The sequence below is a fragment of the Gossypium hirsutum genome, chromosome A10, assembly GCF_007990345.1.
Source record: "Gossypium hirsutum isolate 1008001.06 chromosome A10, Gossypium_hirsutum_v2.1, whole genome shotgun sequence".
Lineage (NCBI taxonomy): Eukaryota > Viridiplantae > Streptophyta > Magnoliopsida > Malvales > Malvaceae > Gossypium > Gossypium hirsutum.
Genome location: NC_053433.1, coordinates 2,041,385 through 2,064,722, shown reverse-complemented (window position 1 = coordinate 2,064,722; position 23,338 = coordinate 2,041,385). Strand labels below are relative to the sequence as shown.

General features: G+C 32.5%; 2 protein-coding genes and 1 long non-coding RNA gene across 4 annotated transcripts; 2 read left to right on the top strand and 1 right to left on the bottom strand.

Annotated features, from left to right (window-relative positions):
• Nucleotides 1–4,469: 4,469 nt before the first annotated feature.
• On the top strand, nucleotides 4,470–9,691 carry LOC107924884 (uncharacterized). Of its 2 annotated transcripts, none has more exons than XM_041079497.1 (15): nucleotides 4,470–4,695; nucleotides 5,560–5,655; nucleotides 6,240–6,347; nucleotides 6,609–6,644; nucleotides 6,841–6,948; nucleotides 7,075–7,158; nucleotides 7,235–7,353; nucleotides 7,784–7,885; nucleotides 8,033–8,149; nucleotides 8,238–8,303; nucleotides 8,388–8,454; nucleotides 8,605–8,658; nucleotides 8,735–8,842; nucleotides 9,093–9,128; nucleotides 9,406–9,691. In XM_041079497.1, exons 2-15 carry the CDS (start codon nucleotides 5,596–5,598, stop codon nucleotides 9,541–9,543), a joined length of 1,203 nt encoding a protein of 400 aa, XP_040935431.1. In that variant the 5' UTR covers nucleotides 4,470–4,695; nucleotides 5,560–5,595; the 3' UTR covers nucleotides 9,544–9,691. The 2 variants fall into 2 exon arrangements, with proteins under 2 accessions (XP_040935431.1, XP_040935430.1); XM_041079496.1 differs by having other exon boundaries at nucleotides 4,480–4,933.
• A 231-nt stretch (nucleotides 9,692–9,922) lies between these two features.
• Nucleotides 9,923–12,888, bottom strand: LOC107924936 (PAP-specific phosphatase HAL2-like). The gene is made up of 3 exons (XM_016855514.2): nucleotides 12,430–12,888; nucleotides 10,781–11,468; nucleotides 9,923–10,484 (listed from the first exon to the last, which is right to left on the bottom strand). The coding sequence occupies exons 1-3, from the start codon at nucleotides 12,821–12,823 to the stop codon at nucleotides 10,181–10,183; spliced, it is 1,386 nt and encodes a 461-aa protein (XP_016711003.2). The 5' UTR covers nucleotides 12,824–12,888; the 3' UTR covers nucleotides 9,923–10,180.
• Nucleotides 12,889–13,399: 511 nt separating this feature from the next.
• LOC121208546 (uncharacterized) lies at nucleotides 13,400–14,964 on the top strand. The gene is made up of 2 exons (XR_005903661.1): nucleotides 13,400–13,609; nucleotides 14,582–14,964. It is a non-coding gene; the product is annotated as an uncharacterized lncRNA (long non-coding RNA).
• The last annotated feature ends 8,374 nt before the right edge of the window (nucleotides 14,965–23,338 follow it).

Below are 23,338 nucleotides of genomic sequence, written 5' to 3'. Positions count from 1 at the left end.
CTATTTCTACTATTAAATACCAACATGGCTAACATAATGACCAAATAGTTATACGTGGTGTGCCATGGGTACTTCATGTTGACGTATATGAACCAGTTTTAAACTTTAAAAATAGATGAAATATTTAAGGAAATGACAAATTTATTCTTTTATTTGATATACATGGACTAATTTACCTATTTTTGAGTAGATGAAGCAAAATGTAATTTCGCTCCTACTATAAGGGCCTCCGTGGTACTTTTACCAAAAATTTAACTTTGTACCTTTTTGGATTTAAAAAATGCAGATTCAATTGTTAACATTATTAAATTTCTCTTGTTATATTTAAGTTCATTAAAACGTCACTTTTTTTTGTTACATGAATAACAAGTAAGAATTTTCTTTTAAATGTCTCACCAATGGATTTAATAGGAGAATTTCAACGATTTTAATAGTTGAGAATTTCAACGATTTTAATAGTTGAAGTTGAATTTTGAGATATGAAAAATAAAAAACCTAAATTCTTAAAAAAAATTGAGGGACTAAATTCTAAATATATGAAGAGTACAGGGATTGAACTAGTTAATTGTTCCCATATTGAGGTGAACTTCTTTTTGTTCCAAGGAAATATCATAGATTAACTTGAACACAAAAAAGGTTCAAGCTCTAATTTGAGAACAATTAGTAAGTTTAGGTACTAACTTAGACAAAAAAAAGAGTTCAAATTTCAATATAAAAATAATTCCCAAATTCAAGTCCTAACTAGTGAATTAACCCAAATTAATTCCTATTAAATGTAAAATACGGAGAGAGGCTGGTATAGGTGCATCCACGTGCATCGTTGATTCTTATGGTATCGTTGATTCTTATACAGTATAGTAGTTAGGGCCAATTAAGATTATGCTATATTGTTTAGTTAACGTCAAAGCACATCTTCACCATAAATCCCTATTTTTAAAAGCAATGTTGTCATCATAACCTAAAACATTTTAGCTTCAACATTAATTTAATTAACACAGATATATTTGTTAATTACATATTATTAAGATTCTTAATGATTAGTTATGCACCGACATATTTTCCACTAAGAACATATTTAATATTTGGCTAAATTAATCATATATATCATTATTTTTCTTAATTTGATGAAATATTTTTTTTTTAAGATTTAGGGAAATAGGTTAATTTTGAAGAGAGAATGAAAGATACATTTAGGAATTTTTAAGAAATGTTTCTAGTTGAACGTGCTTTCTTGACATATCAGCAAAAGATTATCCAATTGAATGCGCTTTCACACACTCTCTCTAAAACCGACTTAAAAAAAACGATTAGTTTATGAAATAATGGTTAACTTGCTTATTTAGGTGTGATATTTTAAAAAATTGAAATTATTGTTTTTTTTTTTTATACTTTTTAGATATGTAGTTGGTATCATTTGGTTTGTAACACCAGTTCAATCAAGAAATCTACGTTGACCCCCTAATAAGTTTAGTATTTGATATGGAAACTTTATATTCTATTTTATTTTGAAATTTTATTTCTCGACTTCGTTGAAAACTACAATTAAACCACGGAGAACCCAAAATCAATTTTTTAAATAATAAATATTATCATAAGATATATAAAATTTTTACATAAAACAATAGAACAATCCTCAGTTTAAAATAAATCGAATGCTCAAGGTTTAGATAAAAAAAAACTGATAAAAGATTTATACATAACACCTTTAAAACCCCAACTATAGTTAAATTAATAAATTGATCTTTTATAAATATGCATTTTTTTCATGAAGTTTTCTGCTTCATACGCTATCATGGATGTAACATAATTTTTCAAATATTAATGAATATCGTCAGCGGAGGTTTTTAGACGCAGGTTGAAAGTTTAATAAGTATATTATAAACTGTCGCAAAAAAATAAAAAAAAATTAATTACATATATAAATGTGACACTTTCAATTCGCTTATAGAGTAAAAAACTCTATTAATAATATTAAATAATTACTTTTTTATTAGTAATATTTTTAAAAAAAATAATTAGTAGTATTAATTTAAAAAAAAAAAGAAAATCAGGAATCTGCCGTCCATGACACCAAATCTTGCAATTTGTTTTAATTCTGACCCAGATTTGCAAATTAGATACGAAACATGTGCTATTGAAACAATTTGTGTCATGTATTATATTTTAGAAAAAAATAGGACAAGAAGTTAACAAAGTGTTTTTCATTCTAAATTATGTCCTGTGGCATATAAGACATTTTTATGGATGAGAATATTACCACTTAACTTACATTTTTGTTACGTGTACTCAATTTTTTTTAGGCGCTCTGATTTTCAATAAAATTGAGAGACAAAATCTTCACAAGAGATAATATCTGACATGTTGAGGAGTCCATCATCAACAGATGGACAACACTTTGCTCTGTGAACTCGAGTGGATGAGAGATTGCAAGTTCATAGAGAGAGCACATCATCAAGCGTCTGATAAGGTAAATCATGCGTGTTGCCTATAGTTGGACAAGAACTTGTACACTATAACATACACGACACTTTTTATAGGTGTGAATGTACACAACCTAACCCACTTTCTTGCTCTTCAAGTATTCAAGTTTTCGGTAGAGTTAAGAGACAAAACTCCTATTAAAAACAATACCCAATATGTTGAAGGGTTTGCCAGATTTAGACCTGTTCATGGGTTAGGTTACTTGTCTAAACTCAAATACTTGTTCAAAATTTAGAAGGTTTGCACAATCATATTAAGCCTGAAAAATGAGTTTGAGCAAGAAAAATAAACTCGTTTAAAATATGGGGTTGAACTTGGACTTAAATATTCAAAGTCTGGGCTTTTTTTAAAGTTTTTGATGTTTTTGTATTATGTTATTTTTACATGTAATTTATAGCACATAAAAAATATATAAAATTATTAAATATTAAATTAAAAATAATATAAATGTATTTTTAAGTTATTACAAAAGTTGGGCAGTTATTTACAACTATAAATAGATTTGGGAAAAATTTTAAAATCCTATCTCGAGCTATGCTTAGACAAATATAAAATATATTAATATCATATCTAAACTCAACGTAATCTATAAACATTTCTTGCTAACTTTGAATAGATGACATTTTACATAGTTATGTTCATTTGACCATATAATAAAAATGAATTTGTTTAGTTAATGCCAAAGCACATCTTCACCACATTTATTCTTTAAAAGTTTGGTCACCCAACCTAAGTCATTTTAGCTTAAACATTAATCTATATTATAGTTTAATTACACATTATTAAGATTCTGAATTATTATGCACCCACTCAACTCCATTTTCCACCTACAATATAATATATATTATTTGGTAAATTATAAGAAAAGGATGATATTTTAATAACAATATGACTAGTGCAATTCGAAACTAAAATATACTTGGGGCGATGAACACCCTAATCATAATATCAATACACGAGTTCTATAAATTATTTTCTATTCTATAAATTAAAACTTGGTCACTTTTGAAGAGATTGGTAATTAATCATTAATTCTATAAGTTTATAGAAATAATTAGCATATTAAATCCAACAATTTTAAATTTTATATGTCTATCATTAAAAAAAAAGATTATATTCATATATAATTTATATGTATATAATTAAGATATATTTGTATGTGTATAAATTATATGTTAAAATATTTTTGAAATATTGATAAATTTAAAATGATATATAAAAAATACCAACAATAATATGATATTGACTGAAATTATATTTAGAAAAATAAATAAATAAGAAAACCGCCACCGTAAATATATGAAACAAGAATTTATTTTTAATATATTAAAATAATAATTTATTTTATTTATATGATATTTTGGAAACAAAAAGTGTTCAAAAAGTGGCGTTCACAATGTCTATCTAATTTAAAACGATAAAAATTATGTTATTAGTCCTCGTACTATTTATAAAGTATGGATTTAGTTTTTACATTTTAATTTGATCAAAATTAATCCATGTACTTTCAAATTAGTCAATTTTTTTATTAATTTAGCAAGTTGTGGGTTTAGTTCTAATTCTTCAATTTGATATTTTAATCCTTATACTTTTAGAATAATTGATAAATTTATTAACTAAAATAACATAAGTTTCTATAAGTATTACGTGGAAATAGGAAAATGGTTCAACATCAATGTTTTTAGAACTTGATTGATGGTCGAATCAGTCAGGCCATCGATTCATCGGTCCAATTGATTCGATTAAAAATATTAAAAATTCAAAAAAAAAATCAATTCAACCACCATTTCAAACATTATTGTATGGAATTATATATGTGATAATGTATTTTCCACATAAAATTTTGTAAATGTCAAAATTTGAAAATGTACAATTAAAATTAAAGTAGAATAACTAAATCTATAACTTATGTATAATATAAGGACTAACAATAGAATTTATCCATTTAAAATCTTTAACACAATTTTAAAAAGAAAATCCATGTGAGAGGGAGAGACAGTAAAGTGAAGTGAGACACACGACATCAATGTTTTTTCTTTTTCGTTGTTACAGAATGTGTGTATTTGGATAACAGGAAAGGTCTACCGCTGTGGGACTCATCGACGATCCATTTCTCGACAAAGAAAACTCATAAACCCCAAAAATACAAAACCCCCAAACCCAGAAAAAAAGCTTAAAATCCGCCATGGAAATGCTTAACCGCTAAAGCAAAAGGTCCCCTCACAAAATCTCCTCTTTTTTTTGTTCTTTCGAATGCTCCTTTGAAACGTGGCGTTGCTTCGATTTATGGGTTTATTTCCGATTCGTTCAACTTGTTTTTAGTTGAACCAGTATTGGATGATGGCGTATTATTATTCCAAGCTTTTTTACTCGTTCCTAGCTTCAGCTCTGATCATATTTTCTCTTCAAATTTATGGGTGTTTTTTATTAATGGTCGGTGGATCAAGATCCGGTAATAGTTGATAGTATTTTCACTTCAATCTATAAACCGAAACTTTACTTTTAAAAACCAATTTTTTTTAATCTTTTCATTGTTTCATTTTTTGTTTTAAATCTCAATGAGGTGTTTACAATAGTAACAGCCACAGCCTTAGATCTAACAAATACTCCATTTTTATGTGTTTTTTCTATAAAAAAAAATATTTGTTACTGGGATTTTGGTCTTTTTTTTTTCTAGATTTTTGGGTGTCGGTCTAATTTCTAAATTTAGAATGTGAAACATATATATAATTTTTTTTGCCTTTGAGATCTGGCCATTTTGAGACCCGCACATGCATATACACAAGCTTCGTTTTTTTCATTCTTGGTGGGAGCCAATAGCTTCAACATATTTAAACACCCTTCTAAGTTTTTAAAGTTTTAATGGCTTCCCCTATTTTTTCTCTTTTCCTTCTCCATTTTTGTTTCCTTATCTTATTTGATGAAGCTAAGCAAAGAAGAAAATGGGGTCTTTTTCTTATTATTATTTATGGTGCTTTAGTGAAAAACAAAGTTAAGTAGCTTATTAGTTGTATCATTTACTTTGAAGAACATTGGATATAACTCCTTTTTTTTGGCTTTAAATGCAATTTCCTGCAGGTTTTGAGGGTAATATAAAAAAGGCTTTGATTGTCTATGAAGACATTTCAATCATGGAATGCACTGGTCAAGAAAAGAAATGCTTTAGCTGAAGCGGTATGTTCTTTCGTTTACTTTAAGCTTGAATGCCTTGGAAAATAGAAGTTTTAGTAGTGTTTAGGGTGTATTCCTTCACGATAAGTCTTCGAAGTATCGCTGGTTCGGAGCCGGCAGATCCCTCAACTGTTGATATTATCCTCGAGTCGAGTCGGGTTTTGTCTCTTAACTTTGTTGAGAGCTTGAGCTTGAGGTGGGTTTAGCAGAGCAAGGCACCTACCGAGGGGATGTGTGAGTCTCCTACTCTGTTTGGTTTGAACCCTGACCTATAGGCTCTTGGGTAATATGGTACCACTTGAGCTGCATAGATCACCAGCAGGTTGACCAGCTGCGCGGTGCGTGATTCACAAGCCACCTAACGAGGGGACATGTAAGTCTCACACTCGGTAGGGTTTGAACCCCTGACTGATAGGATATAGGTCATCTTTTGGGTAATATGGTACCACTTGAGCTGCATAGACCACCAAGGGGTTCAGTCAGTTGCCTAGTGGACGATATTTTGAAGATTTCTCTTGAAGGACTAGTCGGCGCCCTCAACAAATAGTTTTTAGTTTAAAGCTTCTAATTGTCTAATGCTGTTGCAGGGAAATTGTGGATTTAAAATGAGGCAGCTTCCATTTATGGGAGTTATTTGTACAGTTATGTTGTTCATTGTGTATAGAACTACGGATTATCAATACCACAAGACAGAGGTATATGCCAACTCCTGTTTCTCCCTTCATTTCAATGGTTTCAGTTTATGTCTTAGGAGACAAAATGGATTTGTTCTTCCTGGTATTGTCATGTTTAAGGGATCTTTTTTGTTACCTTTTTGGCTCACTCGTTTCATATTGGCAATGGTTTATTGTGGAACAAACATGTTTGATAATTCAACCAAGAAAAGCACCTTGTAAGGCTTACTATACCTATATTCTAATCTCTTTTAAATGCTTTTTTTTTTCTCTTATTATCAGATGGAAACAAGATTTCACCCTTTTGCAACAGTTAAGGTAAAAAACATGTCTTAATTACTAGCATATACCGTGCCAATTTGGTTTTTAGCTCCTTTCTGTGCTATATTGTAGAGCTAGGAAACTTCTTGGTTATAGTTCTTATTGATTATCTGCTTGTTTTGTACGCTGTTTGTATCATGTTTGCGGCTAGGATTACTGGTCTTGGAAACTAAACGAGTATGTTTGTGCCTAGGATTATCATTTGCATCTTGGGAAATTAAGAGGTTTGCCTCGTGGCATTATGCAAGCTCGTTCGGATTTGGAACTAAGGCCTCTATGGTCAAGCAATTCACAGTCAAAAGTGAGACGCTAATCTGTTTGTTTGTTGGCATGTTTCTCCTTGAATGTATAGTAGCATATGATCTTGGTAAGGCTAACAGGTCGATGACTCATTTTTTATCTTTTTGTTATGGCTATTTTGTTGCAGGCTAGTGTTACGACAAATAAGAACTTGCTGGCAATGCCTGTTGGTATCAAGCAAAAGGATTATGTTGACGATGTTGTGAAAAAGGTATTGCATCTTATCCCGTTGATCTTTCAAATTTGATGAATTGGCATGTTCTTTTTTCTAATTTTATTGAATTCAGTTTCTTGCAGCGAATTTTACCATTATTTTGTTTCATTATGATGGTAATGTCGATGGATGGTGGGATCTTGGTTGGGGCGAGAAAGCCATTCACATAGTAGCTCATAACCAAACAAAATGGTAAGGCTCAATGCTGGTGAAAAGTTTCTTTGTTCTATATCCTGTTGAATGTGTCGGTGGATGTGTATGTTCGTATCAAAATCAAAGCACTGCAACTATTGTAGGTTCTCCTGAATCTGTTTCGGATGAGTTTTAACTTATGTTATCTCTGGGATTTAAAATATAACACATTTCATAATTCGAGCTATAGGATAGTTGGGAAAATGATGCTTTTAGTGGTTTTAAGTTAGAGTCTTCCAGCTTGGGACATATTGTAGAAAATAGCGTAAATATTCTTTTTGGTACCTATGTTTGGCTTTGGTTACACAAAATGTACCCGATGACAAACGGTGTAAACTTCTACTTATGTGGTCCAATGAATATTTGACATGTGGCAATGATTAAGCTTTGGGAACATCGGTTAAGCTTAGTGATCTCTTCCCTCTTTCAGGTGGTTTGCAAAGCGCTTTCTGCATCCCGATATTGTGTCTGTTTACGACTACATATTTCTCTGGGATGAAGATTTGGGGGTGGAGCATTTTGACCCAACGAGGTAAATGGCTTTTACAACATTTCTGTTACATGCAATATTATGATGTTATCTCAAGTTAACGTGATATTACGTGTTCTTGAATGATAATATGATCTTCTCTTGGGTTTTCTCAACAAGTTGATTGATCGGCAAGTCTTCCTTCTCCAGGTACCTAGAAATTGTGAAGTCGGAAGGTTTAGAGATTTCTCAGCCAGCTTTAGACCCAAATTCAACAGAAATACACCACAGGATCACTATTCGTGCCAGAACGAAAAAGTTTCATAGGTGAATGAGGATTGTCCACGACTATTCATAAAAAGCTTACATATTATTATTCGTATAATACTTATACGAAAAGTTTTGACAATCACAGGAGAGTTTATGACCTCAGAGGTAAAACGAAGTGTTCAAATTCGAGTGAGGGGCCACCATGCACTGGGTGAGTTATTCTACTATCAAAGAACATCTAGTGTCCTTATCCCGCTAATCATTACTGTACTAATTTTTAGTGATTTATTCTTAGATTTGTGGAGGGAATGGCTCCTGTTTTTTCAAGATCTGCCTGGTATTGTGCATGGCATCTCATACAGGTAATTTTGCATGTTGTCCGTTTTTCACAGTTAATGATGGCTCTGCCTTGTATTTCCACATGATCCCTTTTTCGGTCAATTTGCAGCTTTAGAGGTGTATCATGGCACGCATAATTTTCTCATTTAGCCTTTTCTTTTGCTTTCATTCAGAATGATCTTGTACACGGATGGGGAGTAGATATGAAACTCGGGTATTGCGCGCAGGTACAATTGACTCGATGCTGTTTTCAACTTGCTTAGAAATAAAATGCTTACTATCGATATATATGTTATTACTCAGGGTGATCGCTCGAAGAAGGTTGGTGTGGTTGATAGCGAGTACATTGTTCATAAGGGTATACAAAGTTTAGGGGGCAGCGGCCATCCCACAATGAGGACAACCATGAAGGTTCTTGCTTTGCCTCCTTCCCTTCTCGTACTTTCTGTATTTTTCTCCGTATGACATAATTCGATTGCATCATGTCATTGGCTTTCAAGTTTTGTCTGAACTTTGTTTCTTTTAGTTGTTGGAACCCTTTATTATTGCATTACAATTATAGCTGTCCCTTCACTGAGTCATTTTGTTATCTTTTCATCAAGCTAAAACTACGATAAGTAATTCACTCGGTTTGTTAATCGATTTTCCTGCTGATGTGCAGAGACACGGTGCTTCAAGCTTTGATCTAAGAACCGAGGTGAGATTTGTAATTGTGAATAGTGGCATAGCCCTTACGGGAAGAAACTAATGCGATAAACAGATATTAGGAAAACTCCTCTTTGATATTTCGATGCTAATCACCTGATATTATAAACCTTGTAGCCAGAGTTCTAATCGGGTTTCTCCTGGTGAACGAATACAATTCAACGATCCCCCGACTCCTGAAAAACGAGACATAACATAGCCTTGTGGGACACGATTATGTTTAGATTCTTCATCTTCTAATTCAGTTTACGTTAATGGCATTGTTTCAGATTCGGAGGCAATCCACTTGGGAACTAAAAGTGTTTAAAGAGCGATGGAATCAATCTGTGGAAGCAGACAAGAACTGGGTGGATCCATTTTTAAGGTATCAAAGGCGCAGCAAAAAACATAAGCGACAAGACAACTGAGTTTTGTCAGCTCATGGTGGGATCATGGACAATGAATATATGTTAGTTTATTTTTTGGGGGTGGGGGCTTACTTGATACACATACAGTTGTAGTTTCATACATTACTCCGAAATTTTTTTTATTACAGTTCATATAGCATTTGTTGGATGGGTCTTAATTATTTCATTATTTGAATATTTTTTTCTCACCAATGTGCCTTATACTCACGATCGTAGGCAGACACATTGTTGAACGTTAAATTTTCGAACCTTGGATTAAGTGCTCTATACTAGTAAAGGAACTAACCCCATTGTTGAAATGTAATCTGACTTTTCTTATTTTTATACAAGGAAAATACAATTTAACTTTTAATACAAGAATTTTAAAATGTAATCTAACTTTTAATATAAAAATTTTGAAATGGTGTTTTTATCGATTCATTTTATATTTAAACATTAAACCCTAACTTGCAAAACAGCCTTTTCTTCCAAAATCCTTTTCCAATACTATGATTTATAAGAATGACTTGGTACCCTAATATCTTGAGCTTTTTATAAACACAAATGAACAAAACACAACTATGGCTTAGCACCTTCACTAGGCCAACCATTTTTTTTTCTTTTTGTAGCAATCAATGAACAAAATTTATAAAAATGACTATAGACTAGAACAGTTCCAACTAGCATCAACAGATTTGGTGATTCTTTCATGTAGTTTAGCTCCACCACAAGCGATTATACCTCGATCAAGACCTTCCAAGAAGATACCTTTGGAAAAATCCAATGGGGAACCTCCCGCATCAGTTACCACACCACCAGCCTCTTGTATGATGATCACGCCGGCCGCATGATCCCATATCTTTTCCTTGTACCCTGTCCTCGCAAACTTCATGAATATTTCAGCATCGCCTCGTGCTATTGCTGCATATTTCACCATGCTGTATACACGCAGCGGTTGCTTCCTGCATTTGACAAAAAAGAACTATGTTCATTGCTTTGTTTTGATACATAGTCTAATGCATGTAGAATCTGAAAACATGACTAGAAATGACCCGACTTGAAGCCTCAAACACAAACGAGCTGAATCTAGATTGACCCAAAGCCAAAACTAACACTGAACTTGAAATGACTTGAAAATCTAAGCTAGCCAAGCCCTTCTAACTTAGGAAACTAGTTCCTTTTGATGAGATCCCATGGAACAATATATATAGAACTTTGAGTTCCAATGGGATATATATGTATATATATGTATATGTACCTAAGGCCAACACTGTGAGCTAATCCTGCAGTGAAAGAGTGGCTCGAATTTGACTTCTCAACCGGTTCACAGAAAGTAGCCAATGCTGGATCATCGATGGCAGATACTCGTATCGGTATTGCAGAGTTCGGCCATGCTAGCAGCTTATTTGTCTGGCGTAATAGTTGCATCCAAGCCTCGCCGCTGCCTTTCGTTGCATAAAGTACACACCCTTTATCCCATGATTCGGATGTTGTCGGAGTCAGTTTAGATATAATTCTATGATACCGATGGTGATAACTTAGCCATTCCTTCTTCTTTGGATAGTTCGGGCAACCTAGAACACCGAGCACAACTTCTCCGTCCTCTATCAATGCTAAAGCGACAGCGTATTGATCACCGCGTACAAACCCCAATGTACCATCAACAGGGTCGAGTGCCCAAAAACTACCAGTAGGACCTCCTTTTGAATTGCATCGACCGATGGCTTCAAGAACGTCGGAACTCCCGAGCAGCTTTTCTGGACCCTTGAGTCCGAAATGAGGTGCTTGAACTAGACAGTCATTGACTGTTTCCACTACAGCAGATAATAACCCTTTTGAATCAGGTTTAGAGAGACTTTCGACATCTTCTTCTGCAAGAATGGACACATTTCGACACCCGAAAGATTTGGATAGTATCCAGCTAATGGTTGCTTGAACACTCCAATCTGGTTTTTACACAGATGTTTGTGATTTTAGTAGACCAAACACCATTCACATAAAATATCATTGCATAACAGTAGTAGAAATCTCAAGACATCAAAGGGACTTGCACTAGAGGAACTAAATATACCCAGCAACCAATGAAAAAATAGAGTAAAAGTACCACGGAGGCTCCTGTACTAGGAGTCAGATTGCATTTTGTCTCCTTTGCTAAAAAAATAGACAAATTAGCCCCTATCAGAGAGCAAATTGATCCTTTATGTTAAAAACTTAATCCATTTCTATCCTACTTTTAAAAACTAGCATGACTGACGGAATAACCAAACAATGTACTTCATATTGACGTGCAAGGACCAATTTTTAAAAGTAAAAATGAAAGGAATTTTTAATAGGACTAATATGCTCTTTGATCTAACTCAGAGAGACTAATTTAACCATTTATTGAGTATAGAGTACAAAAATGTAATTGAACTCATATTACTACTTTTACCGGAAAAGCAGAATTATCTAAGAACCCCAATTCACAAAAAATGGATTAAAAACCAGCACAAATTGGATTGGTCATAGCTGCCACAATGAAGCAACAATTTGAACTACAATGAACCACCAAATATGCAGAATAAACATGAAAGAAGCGTTAGACTAGGTCCTAGAGGAACTAGATAAACCCAACAAATATAATAAGAAACCAATAAAAACAAATTAAAAACACCATTATCTGAAGAACCCCAATTCACAAAAATGGAGTAAAAACCAGCACAAATTGGACTGGTCATAGCTGCCACAATGAACCATCAAATATCCAGGATAAACATGAAATAAGCATTAACCTAGGTTCTAGAAGAACTAAACATCCCCAATAAATATACAATAAGAAACCAACAAAAACAAATCAGAAAGCAGCTTCATCTCAAGAACCCCAATTTACAAAAAAAAGAGCACAAAATTTGATTCGTCAATTCATACCAGCCACAGTAACAGGAGAATTATCATCTTTAGAATGGATTTGACTATTGGTTTTAGAAATCAAACTCTCTTGAACTTTCTGACATAGTGAACAGGCCATCTGGACAGCCTTTACAGCAACATCCAATTCCTTGGAATACTTGTCTGGTCCTAAAGATGAAACAACCAGATTCCTCTCATCTTCCATTACTGAAGAAGAAGGGTAGTTTTGGCTACACTTTAACTGAGAAACAATGTGGAAAAGCTTCTTCTTTTGGTGGGTTTTTTTCCCATACCATGGGAAACAAGTTCCAACATGGATTGTTGGTGTTAATTTCTTGGTGTTGTTGGTTATTCTGGCTTGTCCCAAAACATGAGGGGCTCTGAACACCAGGCTTGTGCAATTTGAAGGCATAATAATGATTACACACTCAGCTCTAACTTTGAGGAGTTTATAAATAATGAATTACAATTGCTATCAATGAGCTAATGTCTTTGTGGATATAATTCAATAAGAGGACGTTATCCTAAATTATGCATCGGTAGAAATTTTCGGGGACGAAAATTTCTTAAGTGGGGGAGAATTGTGACAGCCCTAAAATGACCCTAGTCGGAAAGCGGTTTCGGGACCGCTAAACCGAGTCACCAAATTATTTGAATATGATATTTATTGTCTAAAATATGTGAATATGAATGTGTGAAAATTTTAAGCTTCGATTTAGTCGATTGCATGTGAATTTAGTAATAGGACTTATGTGTGACACTTTTAAAATGTGATAGGTTAATCCATAAGGATCTATTAGTGCATGTAATCAAAGGGGTGGACTTGCATGTCAATTTCCCCCATTTAATTACTAGTGGCCAGCCATGACAAAGGGTGATGGGCAAAACATATCATAAAACATGTTGTGCTAATGGTTTATGTGAAAAAGGATAAAATAATAATGGGAAGGTAAATGATGACAAAAAAAAGTGTGTGTGGTTGCCCCCCTCCATTGCCGTGAATGGAAGAAAGAAAGACTTCAACTTTTATTTTTCTATCTTGCTTCCTTGTCTCTTTCAAATGAAGCTAGAGAGGAGAGGCCGGCTGCATGTAGGGGAAAACCATGAAATTTGTTTGCTTATAAGTTGAAATTTTCAAGTAGAAGGCTAAAAAGGGGAGGAGCAAATTGAATAGGTAGAATCAGTGTTGGGAACCTTGGTGAGTTTTCCTTGAACTTTTATTTGATAATTGTTGAAACTGTCAAATTGCTGTCCGAATTTTACCTTGTTGGTATTGTTAATTGCTGCCCTGTTTATGCTGTCTAAATATTGTATTATTGATGCTGTCCGAATCAGCCTCCGAATGTGATATGTTACAACAATTAAGCCAAGTGTTGCGAGTCCTCTTAGGCTGCCCACAACGCAACCTTTCAATACTAATGTTACCATGAATTTACCTTCAATTGATGGTGTGGTGTATATAGATTTTAGAAAGAAAGATGTTGTTGTTTAGTTGAATTTTCATTTGATAAATGTTCATTCGGTCAAATGGGAGAAGAATGAGATGAATTTAAATGTTGTGGTTTATTATTTTAGTTGCTAAATGAAGAAAAATCGGCTAACAAGGGAGTACTAAGGCCGAATATGATTTTGAATATTAGTGGTGTAGTTGCCGAATTTGAACTATGAAGTTATTGAGTAATGTGTGTGTTTTAAGTGATAGAATTGAGTGAATGCTTGGAATGTGATATGTATGAATTATGTGTTAAATTAAGGTTTGCTAAGCTAGCTATTAAGATGAAGTGAAAATGTTAGTAATTGATTGCTAGTGTATATATGTGTACTAGCCGAGCTTTGAATTTAAATAATGGTTGGAGCACCGTGTGTTGTAATGAGATTATTTGAGTGAAATCATAGATATTTATATGATGAATTCAATTGTGGATATACATGCTTAAATAAGATGCATACATGAATGAATAGATAGATTGGTGTTGCATGTATTCAGCCATAAAGGTGCACATGAGGAAATGTTAGATTAATTGTATTAAATTGCTCAATGTGATTAAAAATGCGTATGACCATTTTGTGTTTGAGCTATAGGTGGCCATATGACCTATCAAACTCCTTGTCATATTCGGTCATAAGCTAGCATAATGAGACTTTAATAAGTTAAATTTGTTTGAATTAGCTCAAGAGCTTAGAGGACCAAAGTTGGATAAGGGAAGGGAAAAAGTGATCGAATAGCCGCCGAAATCGTTCGACCACATCCGAGGTAAGTTTTAAGTGATTAAATGTTGAGTAATAGTTAATTCAATGAGATATGTAGACTGAGAAACTTGACCGCAGACCCAGGCTTCTTCTTTGAAGGGAGAGAAGGAAGGTGGATGTTGGTGTTACTTACTTTTTGCCCTTTTTTTTTATATTAAACTAAGGTGTCCAGGTTCAACCAATATACTGTAAGTAGTCCTTGTACCATTGGATTTAAGTGCAATTTGTAGCTTATTTTTTAAATGAATTTGGATAGATGAATGTCTTGACTCATCTTTATAAATTAAAATATCTATTGTTTAAGTTTATCTTGATCGAAGGTTAAAATTATTATACTAATTAAAATTATGTACAATTGACGAAAGATGTTAATGTCGCGATTAATTATTATTATTTTCAAAATTGACATAGATTAAATTATTATAAATTATTAGGAGGGACCAATTTACACAATTTCAAAATTAAAAGGGACTAGAGAAAGATTTTACCATTATATTTAATATACATTAAAGTCCTTTTTAATGCAAATTTGGGGTCACCATGATTTCATCAAATACGTTTAGCCCTGCTTTTCATAAATGTAAATCCAAATGGGTCAACAGCTACGAATCTTCCCTGCTGACCGCACACCTCACCAGATTCTTTTTTAAGAAATATATTTATATTATTTGATATTTGAGGTTTTTTTAATCTCAATTTAGTCCATAAATTTTTAATTCAATATTTAATTTGGTATTTACATAAAATGATATTATATGTCTTAATGAATATTTTACATGTGTATTCTATAATTGAAACGAAAAACAAGCCCAATTACTAAATTGAATATCGAAGCCAAACTCAAGCATCATACTAAAAACACTCAGGTACTAAATTGAACATTTAAACTAAACTCAAGCATCAAATAGTATATTAACCTTAAAAAATTCCCGCTAAGGGGTTGATTCCTTATCCACATTCCGTTTGTCCCACGAAAAGACAAAATCATTTAGATTAAAGGATATTTAAGAGAGTGACACATGATCGTTCTATCACGCTCATGCACAGATGTAGAAGACCCAAAATGGCTCACTTCTAAGGTCCCTATGGCAAACACTTGTTCCAAGGAGTATAAAGGAATAATATTTGATACACTATTAGTACATGAGTTTCATACACTATCAATGAATAACAATATGGGCGAACAAAATTCGATTTGATTTGAAACAATAAAAAAAAATTCGAGTTAATCAAATTGATTTGTTCAAGTTATTCGAGTTAACTCGAATAAGTAATTCGAGCTTCGAGTTTAATTGAATTTTAGAATTCGAATAACTCGAATAATTTGAATATTTCGAAGAATAAATTGGTGTAAATACTCATTTGGTCTCTGTTAATCTTGAAAATAAATAAATTGATCTTTCTCGACAAACATTAAAAAAATTTTAAAATAATTTTTAGCCACTAATTAACGCGAGGACTCTTACCATCTTACCTAACTTTCCTCGTGAATAAAGCTAAAGCTAAAAGCGAAGATAAATTTGACATTAAGTTTACATATATCTTAGCCAGATGGGAGGGAATATCGTCATATTCAAATGTGATTAAAAAGCTTTTAACTAAGGAAGATAAGCTTATCATTCCTAAAGATAAGATTAATTTCAAATAAATTATTTAAGTTTATTTTGCAGAATTTATATTAAGTGATTTTTCTTAATAGGTAAATATTATCTACTGGATGCAGGTCTTATATTTAAGACGTGAATTTATTGCACTATTTATAGGTACATTGATATTATTTGAAGGAATATTCCACTCGTGAGCTTAAAAATGTTGAAGGACTATTCTATAAATAGTACTGTAAATGGGCCAATTTGCCCGGGCCCACGCCAGAACCAAAATACAAAATAAAGAAACAAAAAAACCAATAATTAATTAAATGTCCTTTTACAGTCCAAAGCCCAAAATTAATTCAAGACCTTAAAGCCCAAATAACCCCAAATTAAACCCCAAAATTACATCGGCCCAAAAGGCCCAAATTTCTAAAACTGGCAGAAACCCTAAGGTCTACGTTGCGCCGCAACCAAGCCTCCGTACGATGCCAGCGTCGTGCGCTCCGTACTGTCCAGCAGCCACGCCCGCGCCAACACAGTCCCGTACCCGAGCGCCTTGCACCCGTACCTGCAAAAAAAAATAAACAAGCAACAGCAGCATATACCCAATGTGAAAGCAAAGAAAGAATTTTGTATTTTTATTTATTTTTTTTCTATCATTTTCAGCTATAAAGCAAAAGCATTCGATCATTGTATTTTTTTGGATGCACAATAGGCAATACAAAAAGACAACCAATATCTGAAGATGATTTTCCGATCTAAATCTCCGGGCTTTCTTTTTGTGATTATTCTCTTGTTTTGTGTTATTTTTTTTATTTTTTTATTTCGAAAGCAAATAAAGTGAAGAGGAAACGACCTTACCGTGCGAGCAAGCCATGGATTTCTTCTCCCTTCTTCGTTGAAATCGGAGTTGATGAGGGATTTCGGGCTAAGATTCCTTCAGGCTCGAAGAGTCCCACGTGGTGAAGATGAATCGGCATTTAGCAGAGGGGATTAGGGATTTGAAAATAAGCAGAATGAGTGCTTGTTGATTCGGTTGGCATAGTCCATAAAAGAGACTGGGAACGGTGCCGTTTTGACCAATTTTAATGGTCTTGATACGACGTCGTGTGGTGGCTTTCACCCAATGACCCGACCCACGCCTGGTTAAGACCCGCGTGTTAGGTCAGAGAGGGATATTTGTACCTTAAGTCCTTTTGTTCGGCGTTGTGTTGCGATTGAGTTCTATCAGCCTCTTCCTTTGTTTTAAATTTATTCCTTTAATTTACAAGCGAAGTCAATTCGATCCACACTTAAACGCAGCAGTTTGGGATCTGGCATATTGCCAATTTTAGTCCCTATGCATCCGCGTGCGTTAGGCTTTAGTCCCTCCTCTAATTTCAGTAATTTATTGTATTTATTAATTATCTTTTTAGTTTTATTTTTGCTTCAATTGAGTTTCTTTTATTTATTCATTACTTTCAGCATGTTTTTATTCTTTGAAACCCTTTTATTTTTGAAAATTTACTTATTATTCACCATTTAATATATTATCTTGGAGTATTTTATTAAGTTTTGCATGGTTTTAGTTTGTTATTCATACTTTCATTTATATATGTAAATATATCAATACATGTAACTATAAATATCTATTTATTTATTTTCTTTTAAATTTGTTTGTTTAAAATGTTCTTTTATATACACATATATATACACCTTATAATAAGGTTAATTCTTTTTATGCATTTTATTAATTTAATATTATTTTACATATATAATTCCTTTTAAATTGATTTTTATATATTATTACATGATCCTACATAATATATTTTTTAGGTTATTACTACGTAAGTACATATATTTATTGATATCTATATTTGATATATATATTATTATTAAATCTATGTATTTTATACATATAGTTTTCTTGATATATATATATGTAAGCATGTTCTTAAATCCATTATATAGTTTATTATAAAATTAACTTAATCTCGTATGTATTTCTATGTTTTTTACAAAAGATTATTTTCAAAGTTATTTATGCATGTAACACCCCTTACTCGTATCCGAGGCCAGGCTAAGGTACGAGGCGTTACCAGACAAACATACAAACATTAAACTAAAATACGAGCCATAAAATTTTATTCATATTTCAAAGCGTTCATTCTCTTACACATAGTCCCTTATTTGAGTCTACGAAGCCTAAAACATACTTTAGAAAGGGTTTGGGACTAAACCGAGAACTTACGAAAATCTTGGAAATTTTATGCTTTAAGGCTCCACACGCCCGTGTCCCAAAGTCGTGTTCCATACACGGCTGAGACACATGGTCGTGTCTCTGCCTGTGTGGAATATACCTAGGCTATTTTCCAACCTTTGGTCAACCTTGATCTCTTACACACTTATACAAAATCAAAAGCATATAACATGGTATTCATTTAATGATTATAAATCCTCAATTAAACCACAAACATAGCATTTGTATGTCATCATACATGTGTCTCTCATACTCGTTTTACCTTGTTTATTATAGTACCACTTATACATTTATACCAAGATTATCATCTTACCAAATATCTTCAGCTTAATCATCAAGCATTCATATTTAAAGCTAGATCATATCTTTATAAAATACCACGATTCAGATGCGCAGAATAACATGTTTGCTTGAAACATTTCAATTCAATTCCATACCCAACAAGCATTACATTGAGACTAGTCATATATATATATACATGTCATGATACATAACATTCTCTTTTTGTTTTCTTATAAACACATATAATTTATTTCATTATATCAATATTTCATATACCATAGTTTCCATGTATTCCACATATATTTATTTTCCTCCTCCTCCTCTCCATTTCACATCCTTAATGTATATAGCATTCTTGTAAGTACGATTTCACAATTTACTAATAAATGTTCACATCAAACTGTCCACACGAGTCATAGTCACTTAATTATTTATAATTCGAGCTACAGAGCTCCAAATTAAGATCCGTAAATTTCCCCTGAAACTAGACTCACATATCATTCCACCATAAAATTTTCATAATTTTTGGTTTAGCTAATTAGTACAGTTTATTCATTAAAATTTCCCCTGTTTCACTTTCTGACAGTTCTGATCTCTCTTCACTAAAAAATAATTATCTCACAGTACAGAACTCGGATAATGTTCTTGTTGATTTATCTTGAAAATAGACTCATTATGGATTTTAAAAATATAATTTTGAGCCTCTAATTATTTTTCTCCAAATTTTTGTGATTTTCCAAAGTCAGAATAGGGGATTACGTAATCATTCTGAATCAGTCTCATGAAAACATAAATATCTCAAAATATAGAATTCCTTTGCTTTCTATGTTTCTTTTATATGAAAATAAACTCATTAAGATTTAATTTGATATCTCATTCAGTCTCTAATTCAATTTATACTATTTTTGGTGATTTTTCAAAATCACGTCACTGCTACTGTCCAAAACAGTTTTATTGCTAATTCACTCTTTCACACTTTCTTTGTATTAACCTCATTTTAACATACATATCACAAATCATTTTCACCACATTTCATACATCACAAGTATAGGCCCATGATCACAAGGTCACCATAAAATCATCCTCATGTATAACTTACTTGTTTATAACCTTACCACATCCTGGTCACTTAATGAACACATCATTCACATAACCAAGTTCCTGCACATATTCATCACAAAACTCACAAAGCAATACATAGAGAGTCTCCCGTTGAACACTTTGGATCAATCCTCTATACTTGGTGGTTTCAGCACATAGCTCCACCCATCATATAGTTCGGCTCTCTTGTACACATGGTGAACACTTAGTACCACCCATGTGACCTAGCCAGTTTATCTCGTAGCTCTCTTGTCTACATGGTGTCCTTCACTTGGAACCCCGCATGCGACCTAGATACATATATCCCGTAGCTCTCTTGTCTACATGGTGTACACATAGTATCACCCATGCGACCTAGCTACATCATAATGTCTTGTAGCTCTCTTGTACACATGATGTGCACTCAGCACTATACATGTGACCTAGCTACATACCATCTGTATCATCCAATCTTTCCGAAGGTTCAACCGGGATTTCTCTCTCTTTTCCAACAATTTCACCAATCAAGTAATTATCCACAAACATATTTCCAATATTTTTATAAAATATCATAATACAAGTAATAGTGATGTATTACTTACATATAAACTTACATCTCATTTAATATCAACGGAATAACATTAAATTACACATTGTCTTATTAAAAATCATATGAACTTACAATTTCCCATAATATTCATAATCATAGAAATCACATTTATGTATGATAATTCAATGCACTTCATGTACCATAGACATATTTTTAAATCAATTCATAAACTTGGCACCATAATCATTTAATTTAACATATTTCAATTAATTCACTAAAATTAACTTTCAAATATAAACTACAGCATTATTGTTGTATTATTATCATACCAACTTACATACTTTCAACACCTCGGAGATCATAGTAAATATATCAATTTTACATTGAAACATGCATAAATTAATGCTTATTATACATATGAACTTACCTTGATATTAAAACGGCCATTTTACCAACTTTCCCAATTTTCGATTTTTCTCTCATTCTAGGTTCAAATCTCATTTTCCAGGATCTAAAACATCATATTTTACTTATTTAATTAATGTACTATTCAAAACGGTCCTTAACTCAAACTTTGGAAAAATTACAATTTTGCCCCTAAACTTTTGCATATTTACACTTTTGCCCCTAGGCTCGGGAATTAAACTTCATCCCTTATTCTTATGTTTTATGACATGGTGATCACTTTTCCCTTCTATGGCAACATCAAATTCTCACTCTAACATATACTTATGACTATTAGGTATTTTTACCGATTAAGCCCTTTTGCTCGTTTTCACTTAAAACCGAGTAGCACAAGTTGTCTAACATAATTTAAAACCTCATATTGTATCATAAAACACCAGAATACACAAATTTTACCTATGGGTATTTTTCCAAATATGAACCCTAGGTTGAATTATTGCTAGCATAAGCTAAATCAAGTTACCGGGACTCCACAAACGTAAAGAACTTAAAAAACGGGGTTAGAACGGACTTACAATTGAGCTTGGAAGCTTGAAAATCCTAGCCATGGAGTCTCCCTTGGTATACACGTCCATGGTGAAGAAGATGAGCAAAATTGGCTTTTAATTTTGTATTTTAATTCATTTTATCCCTAAATGACCAAAATACCCTTACTACTAAACTTTCCAAAAATTCCATCCATGTCCAATTTTGTCCATAACTTAGAAATTGGTCAAATTCTATTTAAGACCTCCTAATTAATATTTCAAATCAATTTCATACTAGAAACTTCTAGAATGCAAGTTTTGTAACTTATTCAATTTAGTCCCTAACTTCGAATTAAGCACTTTATGCATAGAATTTCTTCACGAAATTTTCACACAATCATGCAATCATATCATAGACCTCAAAATAATCATAAAATAATTATTTATATCTCAGATTTTGTGGTCCCGAAACCTCTGTTCCAACTAGACCCAATTTTGGGCTATTACAATGCATATATTTTGTAAATCTATTTTGTGTATTACGTCTCATCATGTATTTTATTATCCTTTCATATTATATATTATTTAAATTATCACATATTTTGTAAACCCCTAAATGAATTTGTGTTTAAAATATTTTACATGCAATTTGATTCAAACTTTTATTCTATAATATTTATTTCAATAATTATATATTATTAGCTTCTATGCAATTTCGTCAATTTATATATTATATGTTTTAAAAATATTCATTCTATAATATATATTTTAATGATTGCATGTGTATATTAAGCTTGCCTTTACAAATGTTTTTTTATTCATCAATCCCTCAATTCATATAGTGTGTATCGTGTACTTATCATTATTCTAAAATAGTTTTATACCATATTGCTTCTTCGATTTGCACTTTGTTTTTGTGCATCTAGTAGTAATCATTTTATATTATGCCATGTATGTTGTCGTTGCATGTTATGTATTCATTGTTTTATATTGTCATGTTAATTATTCTCCATGCATGATCGAAATTGAGTTATATTTCCAAGTTAGTTATACTTAATTGTTTAAGTGACTGTTAGTTGATTAAATAAATCGTATTATCTTCATTCTTCCATTGTCGTACTTTTATGCATACATATATTATCCCATATCATTGTTTTCCACTTGGTCTACGAAATGTAGTTTTATAAAATCCAAATTTTTATGATTAGTTTCGTCTTATTTCGAGTCGAATTAACGTACTTTAAGCTAGTTTTATAACCATTCATGTTTTCTAAAAAATCCTTTAAAACGAATGTGATGTTCGATATTTGGCAATTCGCGAAATCGTGCCCTAACGTGTTGGGTTGCAATTTCTCGTTTGCTCAAAATAATCGAATGTCCCTTTGGAACTTCATTCATGTTTTCTAAAAACTCTTCAAAACGAAGGTAATATTCGATGTTTGGCAATTTGGGGAATCGTGCCTTATCGTGCTGGGTTGCGATTTCCTGTTTGTCCAAAATGATCGAAGATTCCTTTAGAATTTCACTCATACTCTTTAAATTATAAAATAAGGCAATGTCTGACACCTAGAAATTCGAGGAGTCGTGCCCTACTGTGCTGGGTTTCGATTTTCTCGTTGGACTAAATAATTGGGCATCCTTTTACGGTTTTCAACATATAAATTTTTGGAAGTCAAAATTTGTCATGTTTTCGAGGGTATAAAGGATCATGTCCTATTGTGCTGGATGTGGTGCTATATTCCTCTTAAGCAAGAGAATTTTGATGACCAACTCGGGTTATTCAAATATTATCAAAAGGGAACCACATTTCAAAAAACATTTTTAAATCTTAGACATAAGGACAGTATTTAATTGATTTTGTACCAATTTTGGGCGTAGTGAGGATGCTAATCCTTCCTCATGCGTAACCGACTCCCAAACCCGTTTTCTCAAAAGTTCGTAGACCAAAATTGTTGTTTTAGTAAACCAGAAATATTTTATTAAAATAGCCAAATTCTTAGGT

What these genes read in the sequence shown, in the direction of transcription:
- LOC107924884 (XM_041079497.1), top strand. Translation starts at nt 5,596, where the DNA reads ATGAAGACATTTCAATCATGGAATGCACTGGTCAAGAAAAGAAATGCT. An exon ending in AGAACGAAAAAGTTTCATAG is followed by an intron (nt 8,150 to 8,237) that starts GTGAATGAGGAT and finishes TGACAATCACAG; the next exon opens with GAGAGTTTATGACCTCAGAG. An exon ending in AACTCGGGTATTGCGCGCAG is followed by an intron (nt 8,659 to 8,734) that starts GTACAATTGACT and finishes GTTATTACTCAG; the next exon opens with GGTGATCGCTCGAAGAAGGT.
- LOC107924936 (XM_016855514.2), bottom strand. Translation starts at nt 12,823, where the DNA reads ATGCCTTCAAATTGCACAAGCCTGGTGTTCAGAGCCCCTCATGTTTTG. An exon ending in TTCTCCTGTTACTGTGGCTG is followed by an intron (nt 11,469 to 12,429) that starts GTATGAATTGAC and finishes TGTAAAAACCAG; the next exon opens with ATTGGAGTGTTCAAGCAACC. An exon ending in GCTCACAGTGTTGGCCTTAG is followed by an intron (nt 10,485 to 10,780) that starts GTACATATACAT and finishes TGTCAAATGCAG; the next exon opens with GAAGCAACCGCTGCGTGTAT.